The following is a 23,270-nucleotide window of genomic DNA, read 5'->3' on the forward strand; positions in this document are numbered from 1 at the left end:
GGCTCCGCCCCTCCTGAGCCCGCCCGCACCGGATCCCACACGGGCAGCGGCCCGCCTGCCTGCGCCCGCCCGCACCGCCGGACAGCAGGAGGGGTTTGGGGGGGTGAAAAAAGGGGGTTCGCCGCCCGGACCCCCCCCCAGCCCGGACCCCCCTCGTACCCCGCAGTCTCTTTTGTGGCCGGGCTCGCCCCTCCTGCCCGGCGCCCCTCTGTGCGCGCCCGCTTCCCCCCTTCCCCTGTCCCGCCCGCCCGCCCGCGCTCCCCAGCCGCGGGGCCGCGCCGCCAACCACAACTTTTACCCCCCCCCAGCTCCTCTCCCAACTTCCAGGCGCCCGCGCTCCCCTCCCCCGCCACCCCCGAGGGGGGGGCGCCCCCAATATCCCCCCCCAAAAAAAAACACACAACCCCCCCAACACCTCCACATCCAGCAGGGGGCTGCAGCCGAGCCGGGGCCACGACCCCCAGCACCCCCCAAGCACCCCCAGCACCCCCCCGGGGCGAGGAAGAGGAAGACGAGGAGGAGGAGGAGGAGAACCGCCTTTAATTAATTAACCGGGCGGGCGCACAGCCCCGCACAGCCCCGGGGCTGTGTTAGGCTATGCACAGCTCTCCCCCGGCCTCGCAGCAAGGTGTGGGGGGTCCCGACCCCATAAGCGGGGGGTGTTTTAGGGGCAGAGCGCGCTGACCCCGTAGCAGTGGTACAGGGCGTGCACGTGGCGCTGCCAGGGGTCCACCGCCAAGTAGGAGAAGCTCTGCTCGTGGCTGCTGCCCGAGGGGTACCGCAGGCCGGCCTCGTCCTGGGAGGAAGCGAAAAGAAGCGTGGTAATGGCGACGTGGAGGCCGGGCAGGGCATTCCTCAAAGCTGGGCGAAACGCAGCGGTTTGCCCCAGCGCCTGGCTTCGTGGCACGACGGGACAAACGCTGGTTTGCGTGTGGGGTCTGTCCCCATTCGGATCCCGATGCTCCAGCAGGCACAGTGCTGTTACCCGTCCCAGTAACCTTACAACCTTTAAATGCACTACTAATATAAAATGCAAAGTTAGGCACATAAACACAGGCTTACACAATACAAACCTAAAATACAGATGATTGAGTATACAAGGATCCCAACACGTTTCATCAAAATACAAAATTATTTAGGGACTAAGTATGCAAAGCTCTTCTAACAATGAGTCTTCCTCAATGAACATTTACTAATGCATCCATTCAGTCTCAAATACTTAAGGAAAACCCTCACTGAACCCGCACTTACTAACAACTTATTTTTAACAACTTTGAACTGTTATCAAAAGCAATTTGTGCACCAACCCGCTGAAAGCATCTGAAGAGAACCTAGACACCTAGCTACCAAATCCTAATTCTGAAAAAACACATTGAGCTGGCACCAGACACTGCAAGAACTGGGCTCTTCCATTTAACGTCCTACTTCTGTGCGTGTCAAGAGAGGCTTCAGCCTTGACAGGGCGGCACAGCTCAACACCCACTTCAAATCCAGGTACACAGGAACTAGAGGGGGGATTTAGGGAGGTGTTTGTTTGTTTGGTGCATTCATTGTGGTAGATGAACATCTAAAAAATCAACAATATGTAGCTGACACCTCCTGTCTTTGACACACTATAGTGTCATGCCACTCCTCAACACCTTTATACAACACATTTGAAGAGATGTAGGTTCTGAGGGAATTCATATAATGCATGTATTTTCCATTTTCTCCAGGAAAATTTTAAACTCCTCAACTAAATACTATTCCATACTAGAGGCACATCTATCACAGTCTTTTGTTGAAGCTCTCTTCCCTTGCATAAAATAATCTGTCTTTTTTTTTGGACCAAGAAATCATGGAAACTGTAATCAGTCGGCTTAAAGGAAGAGATCTGGATTCCAATTTCTGCTCCAAAGACCATCTATGAATTTTATCCAGTAGCTGTTGCTGGCACCCCAGTTTCTCTGTTTTTTTCAAGAGGATGAACCCCCTACTATATGTTCTGATAACTTCCTTTGAGGGATTATTCAGGACCATACATCTTAAGATAAGCACCACTGTAAAAACATTGTTTAAGACAGGTAGAGATTTTATGCGTCTATTCACTGCATTTTCTGGTGGTAGTCAAATACCACAAGCTAAAAATAGCATTCTATTTTTAAGGAACACAGCATACAAACTCTGTAGCTCCAATTTTAAGATACCTAACTGTCTACAGATGTTTTACCGGGATCCTTGTGTATCAAATGCTGGATTCTCAATAACAGTAAGGAGAGCAAGCTTTACAGTTTTACAGTACTCAGCATCACAATGCCTTGGAGTTTGATCCAAAAGTAACTTAAGTTCATGCACAAAACAGAAAGAAAGCAAGAGACCAGTGTCAAGATGTGATTGCTGGTTAGATTAAACTTATTTTCTATTCCTGCTGAAGATCCCATTTCTGCAGTCCAGAGTTGATCTATGCCAGCTCAGTTTTTGACTGTTTAAAGACATCAACTCAAGAACAAAAGTAACTTCTTGGTGATAAGGCATTTCAAGAAACTCCAGAGTATAGCAAACCTGGTATGAGGAAAAAAATAAATCTAATCAAGTTAAAAGGGTCCTTAAATTTATTTTAGTTAGTAAAGAGGCCATTAAAACAACAACAACAAAATTAAAGGATTTGACCATAGAGGCACTGGAATTTATATGGATTTACTCTGCTCCTTATAGCAATTGGGTGCATAAAGGATCATACCAATTCTATCTGCAATTTGGACTTCGGTTCAGACATGTAGTGGGTGAAACGATTTGATGTACTGATACAGAGTGGGGTCATTTTACTTTGTAGGAATACAGATCGTGTGCAGATGACTGAAAAAGAGCACATGCATAGCGTAATACAGAAATAATGATACTGCTGAACATTTCGCAGAACAGCATCCTTTAATCAACAGTTTTTTAAGAAGAATTTTTGAGTAAGTTATTTATTACAATGATTTCTAACATTGCTATAGTTAGGTTTCAGATTAAAAAAAAAAATATTATAAAATAGCAATCACCATCCAAATACTTCATCTGTAACAAAGTTTCACTAGCCCCAAGATTTAAAATGATTTCTCTTATGATAGCCAGGTCTACAAAGTTCTGATGCTAAACAGATCTGTAGACATTTATAAGTACACCCTAATACCTTTAAGTATCAAGATTGAGAGATCTGACTACTTCAGGATTAAATTTGTTCCAAACTGCTTTTTAAGCATACCCCTTTCAGAGATTACATCAGTTTCCATCACTGGTTTTGATATGATCACATCAGAATTATAGCTCTATCGACACAGACTTGCTAAAAAGGAGGCACTACTCACAATTTTCATACAATATCAATGACAGTTTACTTTGATTACCTGATTTTAATAATGTTCTTTTTCTAGATACTGTTTACAAAATGAGGGCTCATTAGCCAAAACTTAAAAACTAAGTAAAAAGAAAGTGATGGTATCAGGATGGTGTTACATAAAATTAAGTCCTGATTCCATTCATACTTGTGCAAATATACAAGTATTTATTTATCCATTTATTAATGCAGCTTGCAGAAATATGGCTTCTTCTAACTTCTCAGCTGCAGTTCAAGTCACCTTTACCAAAACAGCTTTCCTTTATGTCAGGCTACAATGGTATGTCCATTTCTTTCAGGTACAAATCAAGAAAATATGGCTTATAAATTGTTACCTCAACATTATCACACGATACTCTACAGTTATTTACCAAATGAACTCAGAAACTACATCTACTGCAGAAATGTGTTTGTCTCTTTGAGAGAAAGTTTTCATCTAAAGCACAAGACATTTGTGTTCTATTAAGTACCTTTCTGTTAATTTCCAAGTAGAGTTTTGTTTCACAGAACCATCAGACAATCCAGACCCAATTGCTTAAGACTCTGTCTGTTTTCAGGGAAGTTTGTTCAAGATTTCTTTAGAGCAAACTAGAATTTTAGAACTTTCCTTCACCTCACAGTTTTTCAGAATATGCAGGAAAGCCAAATTTTCCCACCAAGGCTACAGGAAGGATAACATACTATGTATTTACACTGGATTTTCTTTTGTCCATCCACTTCTTTGTTTTCAAAAAAGTTACTGAAGGATGCCTTTTGTTGTTGTTAATACTGATGATATTTAATGTATGGCAAAGACAGCCATGGGAGCTCTTAAATATCTAAACATCTACCTAAACACAGCAGCAGTCTGCAAAGTTCGTGTCCATATATTTGATTCAAAGATAGGGGGAAAAATGGTAATAACAGTAAAATATCACATTATCAGTTGTGGTGTTTTTTGTTTGTTGGTTTTCATTTTTTACTTTATTTTTTTTTATTAAAGTCTGCAGCCCAGTAGAAAGGTGAACTGTGATACATTAAGTAAAGTACTTATTTTTAGAAAACATTTTAGAAGCCTTCTATGAATTACACATACTACATAAAAGATGATGACCCACAGATGAACAACCAGGGTATTGGCAACCTAAAGGGAAGTTTGCACAGTCTGAAATGACATCAGCTATTTCTTTTGGATGTCGGTACATTATCTGCTTACATATTCTGGTTACTCAAGAAGGCTTTGGAGTAGTAACAATTAAACGCCAGGTATGCTGAATCTAGTAAACATGCAGCCAGTTCTCAAACTTATCTTGATGGTAAATGCATGATTTTGCAAGAGAAACAGAAAGGAATGAGACTTGACAAGGGAGGGGAAAAGAGGTTAGCAGTCATCTCACCATTCTCACCCTTTCATATACTCAATTTTCTTGCAGTCTTTACAGTAAGAGATGCAATACAAGCTATTCAGAAAGCTGTAGCAACATTTCAAAGAACAGAACTATACAAAGTTGAGTGGATTCTTAATCCTTACTTCTATCTTAAGTAGATATAAAAATAGAATTACTCAGACCTAAAGATACTTATTTTTTTTAATAAAGTAGTTTCTGGATAACTATTATGACTTCAAGTGTAATCCAGTAAACCTATTTTTAGTGAACTACCCAAATAAAATTTTAGCTGGTGATAATTGATGAAGAGTTACTCAAGAGTGCAAGCAGGATGAGATCAGGGATGAATTTATGAATAAACAATGGCAACAACTATGGAAAAATAACCCTCGAAAATGGACTATTATATTTTCATTGTGTAAATGTCAATTCCATGTTTTCATGCTATGCATGTCACTTCCAGTAAAATTCTGTACTATAAAATTGTTAATACTTACATATGCAGACACTCTGAAGACAGTTGAAGTAATGCTTATTTCTTTTGTTTCATGATTCTTTTGAACACTGAAAACCAGAGGAAATAATACATACTTAATATTTACAGTATTATTTGAATCCTTCATTCAATAAATACATTTATTAAATATATTTAAAATACATTTTAACATATTCATTGTTCTTGCTCAAATATGATGAAGTTCAAATTAATAGTTAAAATTCAACTCATGTTACATTGGTTCATGAAGAGCTACACTGTTAGATAACATGGATATTATGAAAACAGAAAACTGTTGGATGAAAATGCAGCTACTCATCTGAATTGGTCTTACTGTTTTCAGCCACTAAATTTCAGTAATATTACCCAGGCCTAGTGTATAAAGTATCCAGTATGGAGTTTGCATTTTGATAGCCTTTCACATATTCTGCAAGAAAAAAAAAAAAAAAAAAAAAAGCTGCAAAGTGAACCACATCTTAATTCAGACTACAAAGGGTAGCAGTGGTATTTTTAAAGAAATGCAAACTTCAGCTCATTTTTAATCAGTATATAATTATGTTTTAAATTCATTTTTCCTGCTTTAGAATGATGTATGCATGGACAGCTATGCAACTCAGGATGGTATTATTTCTGAATTTTTCAATTTCTAGATGTGTTTGTTGTGGACTGCCAGTTCTTCTGTCACTATTACCAATCACACTAAGATACTATTGCAATTATCTCAACATATTTTTTAAAGGAATTATTTTCCTCAGGTCTGCTTTAAGTGATGTTTATATTTCTTCCCGATGTAGATGGTGTAACTTGTATTAATTTATCTAATTTCACAGATTCTTATTTAAGATAACTCAGCGTGGATTAATTGAGCTTTATAGGTCACTTACAGAGTTCCAAGAAGCACATAGCTCAGAACCTGCCTTGTCACAGTCAGGTTCAAGTTCCCTAGAAAGGTCCCCAAAATAGCCAAATTTCTATAAGGTGTGTGTTAAACACAGTCTAGTTGTACACTGCACCAACTCCAAGGTATGAGAGCAGTTCCCTAATCTCATTGCTTTCACAAAGCTGCTTTTTATAAGGACAAACAAAACCCAGACCAACCAGCACCATTCTTGTTGATTCAACCTCTTTAACCAGTTAAAAAACTGGCTTTAACTGATTTCATCTGCAGAGTAACAACAGTCATGTATGAATTAAGCCTATACTGTGAAGTTGATCTTTCCTGTGGTGAGTCAGTAACAAGGCTTTCTCAGAATTTTTTGCTGTAACTCACATGTTGATAGACTCAGCAGTGGATTAAGACGGCATTGCTGAAACTGGTACTGGCCCCAGTTGTCTGCCTTACCACCCCTCATGAGATTAGTGCCTTCCCAGCAGGGACAGCTCAACTGGTTCATGAGTCAGCTGCTGAACCACTGCAGTTTACAGACCAGCATTTTAAGATAAACTAAAATGGATGTCAGTTTATGCTAACGTACAGGGCTGTAAACTCCAGCAGTTCAGGAACTGTTTAACCACGTCTGCTAGAAGAGTGACAACTTTTGAGAACAAGGCATAGAGCAGTAGTGGGGTCAACACTTTCTACAACACATCACCACCCTGAAAAGCTGCAGTTGTGTTTAAGTTACTGTGGCTCCACATTATTCCATCTGAGAACAATAGCTTTCAATTTCTGGTTTCTACATTTTTATATTATATACATATATATCTAGGATACCAAAGCAAGGAGTGACAGAAAATAAATCTTCCTATTTATTCCGCTGCATTGAGAAATTTTCCTCTTGTGGTTAGCTTCCTGTAAGTCATTTTTCAGACTGAATGTTTATTTCTAGTACTTTGGTTAATTTTAAGGCAAAATAACGTATCTGCCAAAATCAGATGAGATACTCCTCTTGCTGGCTTGAAAGAAACCAGGATGTTGTCTTTGACAAACTTTTTTTTTTTAAAGGTTTTAGAAAAATACTGCCTTGTCTTCTTGAAGATGATATTTTTTCTGTAAAAATAATTTCATAATACCCATGTTTTTCTTCCAAATTGTTAAGTCCTACGCTACTCATTGAATATGGAAGTTTCTTCTTCATTTCAATGTGCATCTATCCTCAGTTTATGAAGAAAAAATCTTTCTAATCATGTCTCAATTCACTTTGAATTGAACTTATATCCTAACCTTACTGGCAATATTTTACTAGGCTTTCCAAACATTAAAAGAACAACCCAGTGCTTTCACATAAATTCATTTATTTTCAGGGAAAGGAGAAGACACAAAAGGAAGGAGAAGAGGACACTAACAACAAGACACTACAGCAGCTGCCACCAGTGAGAGACACTGTCAGAAAAATCAAGTTTAGTAGAGAAAACAAGATTTATCAACTTAGGAGTTCACAAAGATTTGTAAATTATATCTTAACTAACACACTTTTGTGATGTAAATGTGTTCTTTAACTAAACCAAAAATACTACAACCATCATTTTGATTTTTTCTAGGTTAAACAGGACACGACTGAAATTCTGGATGGACTCAGTTGGTCACAGGTTAATTACTGCTGGGTTAGTATCAACAAGTTGTTCATAAATTCATTATGAAGCAATTATTACTCATTTTCCAAAGCAGAAAACCTCTGACATTTCATAGTTTGATTTGGAATTCCTTAGCAGTGCTTGTAAAATAGCGAGAGCAGTTAATTTCAAGATTGTTACACTCTCTCATTATAAAACCATATAAATGGAAATGGTTCAGTAAAACGAAATATCAAACCTTTTGACACTATTTTGAACTTTAGTGCCTAGGAGTTGGAACTCAGGGATGGCAAGGAGAAACTGTAAGAAAAAGAATAGGGAAAACCTCCTAATAGGTCTACTGCTCTGAGCACTAGAGACATTTTTGTGGAACTCTAAATATGAAGGCTCCTTCCCTTAAGAAAAACTTTTGGACCAAACAAACACCCGTGGGTTTAGTCTGGAAGCATACCATGATTGGCCTAAGTTCACCTGTAGGGACTAATTTTTCCATGCACATCAACTAAGAACTAATAATACTGTCAATTTGTTTTCTACCAAGCCTTATGAGCTGTCAAGAAAAAAAAAAAAAAAAAAAAAAAAAAAAAAAGGTACAGCTTATGGAACTTCTCAATACTGTAAGTTTTTATCACTTTACAAGTTTTTATCACTTTACAAAGAGTACAATGCATCTAATGAGATTGCGATCCAAGATGAGAAGAAACCACATACAAGATAACTGTCTAGAAGAGAAGAATTTAAAAACAGTTGAGTTTCAACAGGAATTTTAAGGTGAACCCTCTGGTAAAACAATTTAAGAGACCAATACTGTCATGAGCTATTGTTTACAGAAAATAACAGGCCATAAGAAAGTAATTTCATCGTTTTACTGTCTAGTATACATTGTGCAAAAATGAAGTAAGTGACACAGTACAGACTACAGACTGGAAGTTAGAAATCAAACAAGTCAAGACTGGCATGAGCTCTTCAGAGCTTCGTTGTTTACTGTTTCGATGTTTTTCTTCTCTCTTAAGAAGGTGGTAACAAAAACAACAAAAAATAAATAAAAGAAAAACACATCGTCATTTTGGATAAACCAGGGACAGAGGGAATAGAGAGAAAGCAGGAGACAAATGTGACTGTTAATGGGGAGAAAAAGTCTGAAATATGGAGATCGAAAACTTTTCTGATTGGATTGACAAATAATTTAATATGAAAGGAGCAAGATAAAAGATACAGTTACATTGTGACTTGTTTTTTCAAGTACTAGTCAGTGCAAATACCAGCTCCACTGGCAGCGAGACATCTACAGACATTAGTCACAGGAATGGAGAGACACACCGTAGGTAAGTATCAAAGAACAGTGATGTCACATGAGGTGAACAGGTACGTTTTAAAACTGTGGAGGATAGAACAGTAGCTGACAACTGAAAAACAAAAAACAAAAGTAACACACAAGAAAAGTCACAGAAATATGTAATAGGACAACAGGGAATGGGTTGAGGATGTAGGAAAAGCAAACAATGAAAGCAGGATGAAATTTTGGGGAAGACTTTGGAAGGTGCTTTTGTGTTTGTTTGTTTGTTTGTTTTAATAACAAGAACTACTTAACATCCTCATCGGAGTTTACCATAGGAAAAGAAAGAAGGGGGAAATGTTTAAGGAGACACAAAAGCAAGGAGGAATGGCTCAGAACAAAACTTTAAACTGTTTAGGGAAAAAAAAAATCATCATTAAAAGGAAGTAAGAAAGTGAAGGAACTGATTAGATTTGGTATTTTATCCTGGGTCAACTCAACAACACGAGCAGAAACAGCTGTAGTCAGTGCACAGTGAACTAAGGCCAAGGATTAGTGTAAGGAACAGCCTGTTTAAGTGCAACTGTTTAAGAGAAAAGGGAAAGCAGAGCTGAAGTACTGATAGATCGTTTTACATCATACTATGTATTTCTGAAGGACCCACTAGATTTCTCTCTACATGAAAAATCAAAAATGAAGTTCACGCTAGTAAGAAAGCTTTGGTGACTAATCCCAAAGTTCGAAATAATAAATGCAGCAACCCAATTTAGTTATTTCTAAAAAATCTTGGAATATTTATAATAGTTTCTTTGTTTCAGAGGTTCCTTTAGAAGTATCAGCTGTTCTACTGCTACTTTAATCATTTATTTCTTTAATTAATTTTATAAATGATTAAGAATAAATTTTATAAATAATTCACTGGAAACAGCATATGACTAAATCAACACAGACCCTGAAAAGTACTGACTATTAGAAAATCTGGGGGCTGCTTAGCAGTTATTAAGGTTTTGTAAAATTCTTTGGTTAAGTATTACAAAAAAATGCCAAGAAAGAAGCCAAATATTTTGTTTTATGTATTCTGTTTGGATGCAGCAAGCTTCATACAAGTGCTACAATGGTCAAGAAATATTCAGGTGAGTCACCGAATCTAATCCTTTCACCATATCTTTGTTCAGACAGATTTTACTCTGAAGTTTAACCAATGGCATTTTAAGAACAGACTCAACGATGAAGATAATTTACACGTGATTTTTTTTTCTAGTGTGCTTGTGTATAATCTTAAAATAGGAGATGAAGTAACAGTTGCTAATCTCACCATTCCAAATACAGCCGAGGAAAAAAAAAACAAAAAGGAGAGAAAAACTGTTTTGTCAGTCAGTGAAGTCATCATATGGGTACAGGGTATATCAAAAAGGGAGAAAGTTGCTTTTTTTTTTTTTTTTTTTTTTTTTTTCCCCTGAATTGACATCTTTGATCAATTGCTCTCATCTCAAGGAAAAAATACATAAATGCCAAACAATTCCATATACCAGACCTGGCAAAAAAATGTGTTAGCTCACTGTCATGCTGACAGCCATATTCCTCCACAGCTATATGCTGCAAGAAGTGTATCTGTGGAGCAAAGAATGCCAAAATCCAACTGAATTTTTAAAAATAATAATAATCAGATGGAATAAAGCATAAACAGAATTAAAAAAAAAATTCATTTGATGTTATTCAGTTTTTAAATCCTAAAACAAGAACAGCTTGAAAGTAGTCCAAGACTATCCATCCAATACTAACTTGATATTTTATCAACGACAGTGGAAATACAATCTAGTTCCAGTGGCATGCAATGTTTTCATTAGAGGACTACAGAAACAAAAATCTTTAAAATGGGAGTGAACTACAAAACATCAATGTCCATTCCTGTGATACAATAAAAAGGTTTTATGTAGGACAACTGCCATTAAAATTGCATATATTTTGCCACTAAACTATTACCATCGTTGCAGGGTATTTTAATAAATGAACATAAATAAGCTTGCAGATTTATTAAATAACAGACCTATTTTTGAAGCAGTAACACACAGTAAATTTACAGTAATTCACACAAAGCATCTATGCCCAGCACATACATACACAATTGTATAGAAAGGGAAACACTTGCCTCACCAGATCTTTATATAAAGCTTTGGTAGTTTCTAAGTATGGCCCAAGCATGTCTTCAAACTGGCAAAGAGCTCCTCCAATACAAAGATGCTTAAAAAGACAGAACAGAAATTCTTTGCGGTCTGATTGACTGAATATATCGTAATGGTCCGAATCTTCCAGAAGCAAGACCTTATGGAACAAGAAAATAATAAAGAAATTAAACAGACGAAAAATTCTTATTTTCAATTAAGTATACAAACAACTACTTTCCTGCATATCACACAGTTACGTTCATTATGTTTTATATGAATAAGGGGTGGAAATAATTAGTACTTTTCTCTAAATCCTTCTTCCAGTGATACAATTAGGTTTAAAATACTGTCAATACGACTGTCAGATTCGTGCCCGCAAAACATAAGGGAATATTTTTCAAGAGTCTTGTGATTCATTGCTTAATTGCTCATCCACCTAATGAAACAATCAATAACCTGAAAATAATCTAGCTCTATCTGGTATGTTGATCACTACCAATTAGTTTGTCTTTGGTAACTTTGACCGCATTTGCTTTTTGCCTCTAAGCTTTTACAGTTATCTCACATTCCTAAAGGTATCCCAGAGGAGATCAGTCAAATTCACACCATTCTTTACTGCAGAGTCTAGTGAGCGTTTATCTGTACCATGGATAAGCCAGGCATGCTATTCAGCTGCTTCCACGTGTCCCACCAGCCTTTTGCTGCAATATTGTGTGAACACAGGGTTCTTGCCAGATTAGCCTCGATGCTTCCAGCTGTAAGGGTGGGCAGGAACTGTAGTTCAGCGTGACAACAAAACATAGGTACCAACCTAGACGCAGGCAAACAGGTCTAAGCTAGACTTGAACTTACTGCTCTGTGGCCCTCTTTATAGCTTCACTACACGTCTGAGTAACAAAGGATCAGGACAGCAGCTGTTGTTGGTGACCACATACATATCCCAACCCCTCCTCAACTGAACCAAGAGAAGGCATGCCAGCTCGAAATGAAACATGAAGTTTTACAGCTGAGGGCCACCCTCTGCCACCTGCTGACACCAGGACACTGGACAGCTTGCTGCCCCCTACAGTCTACAATTCTACGGTGCTGACTAATTGAATCTGAAGCTTTTGAGTTCAGTTGTGGAAGATTTGACTCTTAGTTCTTTCTGCCGTCTTAAGTCTTGTAAGTAGGAATCATGTTCATTACAAACCAATGTGAATCCTTCATCCTGTAAAAGCAGTCATGCATTTCTTCCAAGGGAAGGAAAATGAAGAGAGACTGAAACTCCGATGACTCATTTTAAATGTTGCCTCTAACTTTATTACATCAAATATACTTAATTTTCAGAAAACGTTTCACACAGACCCAACTTATAAGCAAATAGATAGCATTTTGAACTGCTAGGCTACAGACCACATCTGAAATTCAAACATGAGCTTGAGTTCTCTGCTTTTCCCAGAACTTTACAAGACAGACCAGTATTTCAGGCCACATCCTGTAACCAGTGTCACTGGTTCAAATACATCATCTTCAAAGGATTTGCCAAGTGCAAATGAGTGCAACTCTATAATTATTAAGCACTTACGTTGATTATATATACAAGAAGAGCAAAATCCAGTTCTCCCACACTATGCTTTGCTAATGCTAAACAAACATAAGTAATAAAAATTTGTTTTAGCTTATGAAGTCAAAAGAAACACTTACAATGAAGATGTGTTGATTAAGAAGGTGACACTCTTAAGAGAGATTCTTTTTCAGAATCATCTGCTCTCTAACACCTCCACTGGAAGGTGACAAACAGAATTTTCACCTTGCAGGCCTGTTTAAGGGTTATGTTTAGTCCTTTTCCAATCTTACAGCACAAAATCATTTCTCTTTTCTTAGTTTCCTCTCCTTTATTTCAGCTCAAAGTATCTGGAGCTATGTTTCCTCAAATACCTTCACATATGATATGGTCAGCATTCCTGGTGAGGAATGCTTCAGGAAGCAGCTACTGAGTGCACTCAGTTTCATAAACTACCTGGATGGTTGGGTGAACCTGCAGCTCTGGGTATTGCAGGACCCTTCCACTGGCTCCTCTTGTTTTTCTACGAAAAAGAGTAGCTGGATTTCCCCACACATCACCAAGCAGTGAGTGCTTGTCAAAGTGGTGGGGAGAAGAAGGTTTTACCTTTTTCTCCTAATTGAAAAGATAAGAGGGCCCAACTGGAAAACAGCCACTGTCTTGATACTCAGGCACTGCAGTGCTTTAGTCATTTCTATCACATGGCTTTCAATTCCCATTTTTATCTTCAAAGGTACTGTCAGAAAAAAAAAATACTGGAAAAATACTGAAAAATGTGTCCTTTGGAACCTAACGGAGTACAAGAAATTAAAAAGAATTATTCATTGCTGTACTGACCTTCCTTAATTCATCAGAGATAAGAATATCATCATAATACTCATCATAACATTTCACAATGTGTCCAGTTTCTCTAACAAGTCCTTCAGTGTACAGCCGATCAAAAAATGACATAGAAATCTGTGTACAGGGCACCACTGTAGCTTCAATTTTTGTCACTTTGGAACCTGGAATATAAAGGAAAGAGTCACATCAAGCCTGTTGTGATAAATACAACAGAAGAATTTCCATGTAGTAATTGTTTCACAATCATTCATAATTTGATATGGTGTGGAATTAATTAACTTCTCTAAATGGTTGTGTGGCATATTCTTAAAAAAAAAAAAAAAATACAGACCACATAAGTATGACTCAGTCATACAGTCCCTCAAAAAAAACCAAAACCAAAAACAAAAAAACAAAAAAAAACAAAAAACAAACAAACAAACAAACAAACAAACAAAGAAAGCTGAGAAAGGGTAAAGAAAACATTAAATTCAGCCGAACACTAACACTACATTAAGGCTCATGTGTTTGCTCCCCCTGTTGGCAACAGTATCAGTCGAAACAAATAATAGATAAAACACCATGTGAAACTCCACATCACGTTAGATCACACCCTAGAAAATCATATTCCACAACTTAAGCTGTATCTGAGAACAAAATACCACATTTAAAGTAGAAAAGTCACTAGCTGCTAACAGCAGCCAGCAAAGCAAAATAAAAGAAAATCCCACAACCCCAACACATTTTTCTTTTATCTGAACTTTTCACAAAATTATTTTGTAGCTACCTACTGTAAGCTTTACTAGTCAGCTATTTCAGAAGATGAAAAAAGTACTGTCAGCGTTTCCTGCATGAATAAGGAGTATTCTTTCTGCAACCAGTAAGTACAGGTACATTTTCCTGTAATATTTCTTTTTGTTTTCTGTGCTTGTGAATGATCTGAGGCTGGATCTTCTTGCTCATAGACATTTAGTGCCATCTGAGATACTCCGTAGCACTTTGTTTAACAAGGTATCAGTCCATAAGGGAACATATCTTCTTTCTATACAGTGTTACATCTACAGATCTGTATGCATGGTGTTGGTAACTTGAGACATCTTCAATAGCATTGGACTCATACGTTTAAGAAGCACTGGACACAGTCCAGTTCTATCTGCTCTCTATAGACCAAGGGTTCAGTGAGACACACAGCTTTGAGCAACCTGATTTAGTGGGAGGTGTCCCTGCTCATGGCAGGGGATTGAAACTAGATGACCTTTAAGTTCCCTTCCAACCCAAACCATTCTATGGTTCTGTGAACACGTGCTCTGGTCATCTCCGAGCCCCCCTGAACATCCTTCAGAGTGCTTCTGAAAAGGAGAGGAAGAGAGGGCACGACAAAGGATGAGCATGAGGGAAAACATGAGGGAGCACACACTGGCAATGTTTCTCAGCAGAAATAATATTCACAAAATTCCAGCTGTCTAGGAGTTTACTCCCATCTTTTCTCATTTGTAGATTCCCTCAATGGTAGATCAGTCAACATCAGACTATCAAAAGACTGTTAATTATACTATTAAATTAAGTGGTGAGCTGGCAAACTGATCTAAAGGATCACTAGGAGTAATATTTTGGAAATTGCCAAGTTTCACTCTAGACAACAGTATTTCAGAAACAGAAACACATTAAAAAAAGCTGCATGAACAGCGGTGCTTCCAAAAGCATATATGACTCTCCATTCTGATCCTAATCTCTGCAAGCATAGCATAACCTAACATTTCTCTTCCCTCACACTTCCAAAAATCTCAGATATTATCCATAGAGATTATTTATTCACAGGTTAAGTCTGAACAGCGGACTTTTGATACATAAATCCAGGTAAACTGTACACCTATCTGATCAACACTAAGAAAAGCAATTAGAGAGAAGTTATAAATAGATGGCTTGAAAACATGTCTATTAAGCTAAAAGTACCATCTGAAATTGTACCTTTTTTTTTTTTTTTTTTTTTCAATTGGGCCAATGTGATGTAAAGAAATTATATGGAAAAGCTTGGCATTTAATTGCTTGAGTTCACATCTACAGATATGGTTATGGCAAAGGATAACTTTTGTGAAAGAATAAGTTTTAGGACATTCTCGCTGTCCACGTAGGGATTATGAAAAAATCATTAAATTATGTAACCAAAATCACAAGTCAGAAAAAAAAAAAAAAAAAAAAAAAAGGTGACTTAAAGCCTCTTAACCTAAGCAGGGAGGGGAAGGAGACCTTTATGTAGTTAGTTAGTTATTACTTCCTTCCAACTCCTCATCCATGGACTCACCTAACTTCCAGTTCTCTGCATTCCTTTCACAGGGATTTTTTTTTTTTTTTTTGAGGTTTAATAAGAAATAAATCATCCTCTAACATATAAATTATTTTGTAAAGATAGATGAATCAAAAACTGATTCAAGATTAATAAAAATCAGATGTTAAACAACTTGGAAAAAAAAAAAAAAAAGAGACATTTTACATATCTTACATTTTCCCAGTTATCCAGCTCAAAGTATAAGAAAGTGATCTATTTATAGGCCTTCAATTTGTTAGGATTTTACTGGGGGGGGGAAGGAAAGGAAAGGAGACACACTTCAGCTCTGAAAAAAAGATGTCCTGAAAACATCTGTTGGAAGAAAAAATAAAATCAAGAGCTTTGTGTCCTATTCAGCACTTCAGACAACTAAACTGTAAATGGAAAAGTTTGAATATACTGGAAGCTCCTATTCTCCATTTGAGAGGTGAGGCTTGAAACAGGAGATTCAGAATTTCCTGGAAAAGAGTAACCAGCTCTAATAACACTGTAAAAGTGAGCAATAAAATAGGAAGAAGAAATGTCCCGACAACTCTGCAAGTGGAAAACAAAGAGCTAAGTATTGAAACAAAACTTCTTACTTTTGGAACATCTACAAAGTGCTGCCAATATACTTTTAAATGAACATGTTGCTTATCTAGTATGGGGGAGATAAACCCCAGAATAAATACATCTAGAATTCTTCCAATGTTTAAAAAAGACTTGTTCCTCAAGGAAACCCCTTTCAACTTAATATTTACAAAACAGTTTACATAGAACATATATTGTGCAAACTTAGTGCTCAGTTATAAAAAGTTGTTACTTCAGAAGTAGAATTCAAATAAAGAATAAAAATACTCAAATAAAGAAATAAAATTCAAATGACATCTACAATTTTTGCAAATGAAAACCTGTAACAGCAGCCTAAAAAAAAATGTTTATTTAAGATTACCTCACAGATTTTTAAACCCAATTCCAAAACCAGAAATCATTTAAGCTTCAAGTATGTATGGCAACTCAGTCTTTCTTAGACAAATACTGAACTTTTACTTACAGAAAAAAGAATGTATCCCTATCCTTTGAAGATAACTTTTCAAGTGTTAATTGAGTTTAAGCAGATACAGTCCTGCCTCCTTAAGACTGCTGACAGGTGCAAGGCTGGTAATGTGTCAAAAGAAAAATTACCATTTAGTTTTCATTGCTGCTATTTAAAAATACAAGAGTCAATACATAAGTTGGAATGCATCAAATGTATTCCTTGTGCTGCTTCTATTTTAGAAGTATGAAAGTAAGAGATGAAGGGAGCTTAAAACACGTGACAGAACTGTCAGGTACTCTGTTAGGAAGCCAGGAGGAGGGGAAAAAATCCATCCCTACTGCAGTAAGTTAACAAGTGTGGTGTAAGAAGAGGTAATAAAGCATATCTAATCAAAAGAACCAGAGGAGAGAATATGCTTATGTATAGTTTACCTAAAAAGTTGTATTTCGAGTAATGTTAAAACTGGAGTACTTAAGACAATGAATTATTGTGGGATTCTACTGGGAATTCCAGCATGTGGGGGAGCTGGGAAGAGAGGGACATTTTACACTCCTTGATGCTGACTGGGGATATTATGTCCGATAAAATTAAGGTGAGGATGAAAAGCAGAAAAGAGAAACAAACACTGAGATTAAACAACAAAATAAAAGCAATAAAGCCATAAAAGCAGTAAAACTTATAGAGACAGATTTTACAGAAAGGAGATAGACAACTAAAAGAGAAGAGGTGGAGATAAATATGAAAGTGAAACAATAACTACTGAATTCAAAAGGAAAATAAACTCTTAGTAAGAAGGTGAAAGAGGACTGCAGCCTGGAAAAAAAAAAAAAAAAAAAAAAAAAACAACTCTAAAATATTATATTGAAGTTTTAAATAAAGCTGACAGGGTCTACAAATACTTTCTGTCCAAGTTCATGCTGGATGAAGGGGGAAGATTTAAGAACCTATCTAAACTCCACTTTATATTATGGATCATCCCCTAAAAAAAAAAAAAAAATAAATCTACATTTTGGTTTGCTAAAGAATAAGTAATAAATGCAGTATTAGAATCAATAAAGATTATGTAATTTTCTTCAGGTTTAAACAAACAAACAAACGAACAAACAAAAAACCCCACTACCAGTAGTTTAATTCAGGAACAGAAACTTGTTTTTAAAAGTTACTCCATGGTGACAAGTAACTTGTATATCTGGATTAATATTTTAAAGTGTCTGAAGAAGGAAATACTAGATGATTTTGTACCTCCTCCCACTCAAAGCTAATTCTTACTATATTTTCAAAAAATGCACATGAAGACTAACTATAGAAAAATGTGCCAACATTCCTCACCAAAAATAGGCAAAGAATGGGAAGATGAAATTTTAAGAGCAAATGGGGTATACCAGCTGTTCAGGATTTAAAAAGGGAACCCTTCCAGTCCTCAAAACAAAATGTATTACTTCTGTGCTGAGGAAGATTGAGCAGAATCAGGAGTTAAGCTGGGATCCTTGGCAAGTGACCCTCTGCTCTTAACATGAGGTATGTAACCTACTGACCTTCACTACAGGGACTGACAATTCATAGGCTAGACAGATAGCCGTAAAAGATTCTTGCCCAAAGCAGGAAGAGGTTCACCCAGGCTTTGAAATATATTTATCTTCTTTTTGCCAGAGTGAAAAAGAGGCTCCTTGACATTTTTTTGCATGTTATATAATTCAATTGTTTTAACAGTGGGATAGTTTGGAAAATGGATTCTGCTGACAAACAGGTGTCAATGTCTAGTGTCAATGTATATAGTGTGGAAAACCTATGCCAATTCCAGAGAGATGAAGTGGAAAAGCTAGAAAATTCCCAAAGCTCCATTAAATATTTACACATACTAAACTACTTGCAGACAAAACAAAAGAACTGAGGACTTCTCACAATACCCTTTTTAAGTATTCCTATTAAGGAGAATCACTTTGGAGATATCAGAGCTCACTTTATGTACAATATCCTACTACATTATCATATGCAGTTCCATGACATTTTATGTCTCATTTACACAATAAAAAAAAAAAAGCAGTTTCAAAGTGTTGCCATAAAATCATGTGCTATTGGTCTTTCTTTGTCAGCATCCCACTTACATCTTCAGACAAAATCAAGTGTTATGAGTGTATAATGATAGGGCAAACATCAATCTTATACCATGATGGAAACTACAGCAACCTATCACATGGATCTCTCTTTGCACCCAGATAATTTTTAATGTGTGGATATAGCACACCCCAGAGCTTGTGTAAATACAATACCTAATCTTCTGCTTCCTCTACTTTAATTTGTAACAGAGCAATAATCTCAGTCTCTCCTAAATTAGGTAGCTACATACGTAGAAAAGTGTCTTTCTCCAAATATTATCTAAGAATAAGGTATAATAATAATTCAGATTATTCAACTGAATAAATGGTTATGTCTGGATAATGATTAGGTTAACTGGATGTCACAGACTTTAAAACCACCTCTAGTAGCTTGGCTTATGAATCAATGTGGGGCTCAGGAAAAAAAAAGTAAAATTTGTCAACTTAGCCTTTAAAAAAAATAAAATATTTTACTATTATTTAGTAAAAGAAGTCATTCTTTACAGTATTTCAACTAGATGAAGATACAGTATATGAACTGTTATTATTACAGAATAGTAAATTAAAATAAAACAGTTACAGAACAAACTTTTTTCTTTAAGATTAATTTATTCTAAATTTACCCAATGTAGTCCACTGTCCTGAAGGTGAGAGCAACTTTAAACTGGAGTTCACATTTGGATCATTAAAAAATGCCTAATATTCAAATAGAAGAATAAGAGTTAATTAGATCAAACATAAAATCGTCGTATACAGTGCCTTTGATATTTTCAAAATCAATTCTAAGGATCCAATTAGCAAGTGCATTCTGTATGACCTTTCACTTTGGATACCAAATTTCATACCATCAAATACATGTTTTTGTCACTTTGTGTTGCCATTATCTGGAAGACTCAGTATCTTCATAGACACCTACATATGCAGTATGAAGTTCTTGCAGTTAAGAACTTACAGTCCAAGAACAGACAAAAAGAATTAATGAAATCATTGGAGGTACAGAAGAAAAATGACATGTAACAATTCTACCTCTGCATGCAATGTTGTTGAGATAAAAAATGAAATGCTAAAATTTACATTTTGTAAGTAAAGTTGAAGTTTTGACAAGTGTAGATAGGTAGAAATTATTAAATTGATACAGAAGAAATCCATAGGTTATTGAAGGAATGGAAAAAATGTCCTGCAGTAAGATCTGCTGTATTCCATCTTATTAATTTATCAGTAAAAAGTGCATAGTGATGTTGATAGTTGACAAGTTTAAATGATATATAAGTCAATTAAGAAAACCCAACCTGATGTATACACATACCACCAGAGTGAATAATCACTGAACAAGCTGCTAAGGAAAATGATGGATTTTTCAGTGTCTGCATCACCAAATCTCATTATCACCTCTCTGAGACACAGAGAGATCAGACTGTGTAAAGTAATGCTCATCTCATCCTCCATTAATTCACAGCTACTTGGAGTCCATCACTTCTTAGTGATACTTTTACATTTTTAATTCAAAGGAGACAAGCATTGAGAACCTAAATGCATAATTTACAAAGTAAAACCTTTTTACAACTTCCATAATTTGAGATGTTTTCAGTGGGAGATGAAATATTACTGTATTTTTGTGTGGATTCCTTTAAAATACCAAGAGGTTCAATTCTTCCTCCAAGATAACAATATAAAATACACCTACAGCAAATAAAAAGTTTTTTGTCATTGTTGTTGTTTTGATTTTTTTTTTTAAACAGAGTTGAAGACCATGCTGTTTTCAAAACCACAGATGACCATTTTTTTTCCACCTGCAAACAGGTGGAAAAACACAACAGATTTGCCTTTGCAGACAATATAAGTCAAGGTCACAAAATCAGTGTGAGAGATGAGTCTCAAAAAGATGAGAGCCCACAATTCCAGTATAAGCAATGGTATCCAGTAAATTTAAAAATGATGCACTTTCAGATACGTGGTGCTTATGCATGTGTAATTATACTGTATATTTACTGCGAGAACGCAGTAATAGCTCTAAGCTAACAGTACAAACGGCATGTATAAAGTCCTAGGTGGACTTCCCAACATTAAGTGTGGTGGCCAAAATCAGTATCCATCTCAGATTCCCATTCTCAGGCTTGAACAAATTGTTCTATCTTAAAACAGTATCAAGAGTATAGACTGAGATACTTTCAGTGGGCAATACAGTTAACCCACAAGACAGGGTTAGAGCACCATACCTAATCACCTACTTTCAAAGTGAGCAAATAACACGTTAACATTGCTCCAGTGTTTTCCATCATTTAGGTTTCCAATATATATAATTTCAAATACAAAGGACTTAAAACTACCGAAACAAATTCATCCTTCTGATAGGGCTTAAACTGCTGGTCAAAACTGAACGCTTGCGCCGTGATCCTGCCGTGCATGGACCTGAAACGGAGAAATGAGAAGCAATGTTCTGCATGTGCAGTAGGTACTTACTCACTGTGCACATTTGCCTAGACACACTACATGAGGTCCCCCTCAGACCAGTGCCTACACTGTTGCGTTTTTTTTGTTTTGTTTTTTGTTTTTTGTTTTTTCTTTTTCTGTCTTTTATCCACACACATACACACACACACACAGCGCTCCATGGAGGGCTGGGGAAACACAGCTGTGGAGCTGCAAGAGACCGGGGCTGAGGCTGGAAGACAAGGATCAACACCTTTCGCCTCATAACAAGCGCTTTGTACCGCCGGAAAATACTGAGGAGACTTCCAAGTATATAATAACATGGGGGGGGGACGACCCGGACCCGGACCCGCCGCCGGTTCATATCGAGAGCTCTGCTCCCTCCTTCCCCCTCAACCTCCCCCGGGGGGCAGCGGGCTTCCCCACGCCCACCACTTGAGGAGCCGGTCCCGAATGTCCCTGTTCTGCAGGCAGGGGAAGGCTTTCTGTGGCAGCAGACGGAAGGCGAAGCCCGCCGAGCCCTGCCGCTCCCCGGCCGCCATCTCACAGCGCCGCCGCCTCAGCGGTTGCCTCGGTAACGGCGCGGCGCGAGCGGTGCGGCCCCGGCTCGCTCCCGCCGCGGGGCCCGGCCCCGCTCAAAAAGGTTCCGGCGCCTCGTCCTGCACCGCCAGGGCCCAACTTCTGACAGGATTTCTGTGGTTCTCATAAAGAAAATACTCTAATTAAACATCAGCCCGCTCCCTCCTTCCCTCTGCTCCTATCCGTGTGCTGGAAAAAATCAGGCTTGCCGAGGGAGAGCCTGTGCATGCCCGGGAGTGGGACCACCGCTGTTGGCTGAGCCAACGCCACCCGGTCATGCCAAAAGTGAATTACGAAACGCCCAAAGTTATAAATTATGAAGCTGTGAATGAATCAGGGCTGCTTCTTACTTCCCAAAGTGTTGAGCCATGGGGAAATCCTGAGGTTCTGCTTCCAGGCTTTTCCCAGTGGAAAATTTGAGGAAAGTATGTTGTCACTTAAGGAAGTTATTTGTAAAAGCCCAGTAAAGCGAGAGATGTCTTGCAAAATCTCGGAAATTTCCTGCCCTTTTCAGGGACAGCAGCAAGAGCAGAAGGCTGCTGCCTTATGCTACATCCCCTAACAATCCCCCCTGGCTCCAAAACCAGCTATGGTCTCCAAAAATGTCATCTCCCCATTAATCTGCTCTTTTGGTTAACCAGCAGACCCATTTATAAGTAAGAAGTTTAGCAGTAGTTTTGTTTGTTTCTAATATTGTTTGTTTCTTTTGTTTCCTAAAAAAAATAAAATAAAATCCCTGAAGCTGAATTGTGTCCGATTTGAGGGGAAAGCAGAGCACAAAGATGCAGTGTGTGCTGGGGGCAGAGCAGAGAACAGAGATAAAACCACTGGCAATGGCACTGGAAAGACATCCCACAGATTCAACTCTGGGATTAATATAAAAATGATTTTTATCGTGGGATAAAACAAAACAACAACAACAAAACAATCAAACATGCCTTTCTACTTAGTACTTAAATATGATCAAAAACGGTGACACCTGAAACAAATAATTATAACCTTATTCTCAACACTTCTCCACCTACTCCAGTGCTACCTCATCTGGTGAATTCCTCTTGCCACTAATATTACTAGCCAGAGATTAAATAGCCCAAGTGAAAGAACTGGTTTGGGCAGGGAGTGATGTGTAGCAACAACTACCAAACACACATTCTGAATTTCAAGTTGTGTAGACTCAAATATAGATTAAAAAAAAAAAAAAAAAAAAAAAAAAAAAAAAAAAAGGTGAAACTTTAGGTCCTAGACTTCTGGGAGAAAATAAATAAATAAATAAATAA

General features: G+C 37.4%; 1 protein-coding gene across 1 annotated transcript; it reads right to left on the reverse strand.

The window, feature by feature from the left end:
- Positions 1–664: 664 nt before the first annotated feature.
- On the reverse strand, positions 665–21,956 carry CFAP300 (cilia and flagella associated protein 300). Its single transcript, XM_032207490.1, has 7 exons — positions 21,847–21,956; positions 21,312–21,393; positions 19,608–19,680; positions 13,560–13,726; positions 11,161–11,333; positions 5,223–5,289; positions 665–796 (listed from the first exon to the last, which is right to left on the reverse strand). Exons 1-7 carry the CDS (start codon positions 21,954–21,956, stop codon positions 665–667), a joined length of 804 nt encoding a protein of 267 aa, XP_032063381.1.
- Between the last annotated feature and the right edge of the window lie 1,314 nt (positions 21,957–23,270).

Source organism: Aythya fuligula, chromosome 1, assembly GCF_009819795.1.
Source record: "Aythya fuligula isolate bAytFul2 chromosome 1, bAytFul2.pri, whole genome shotgun sequence".
NCBI classification, from domain to species: Eukaryota; Metazoa; Chordata; class Aves; order Anseriformes; family Anatidae; genus Aythya; species Aythya fuligula.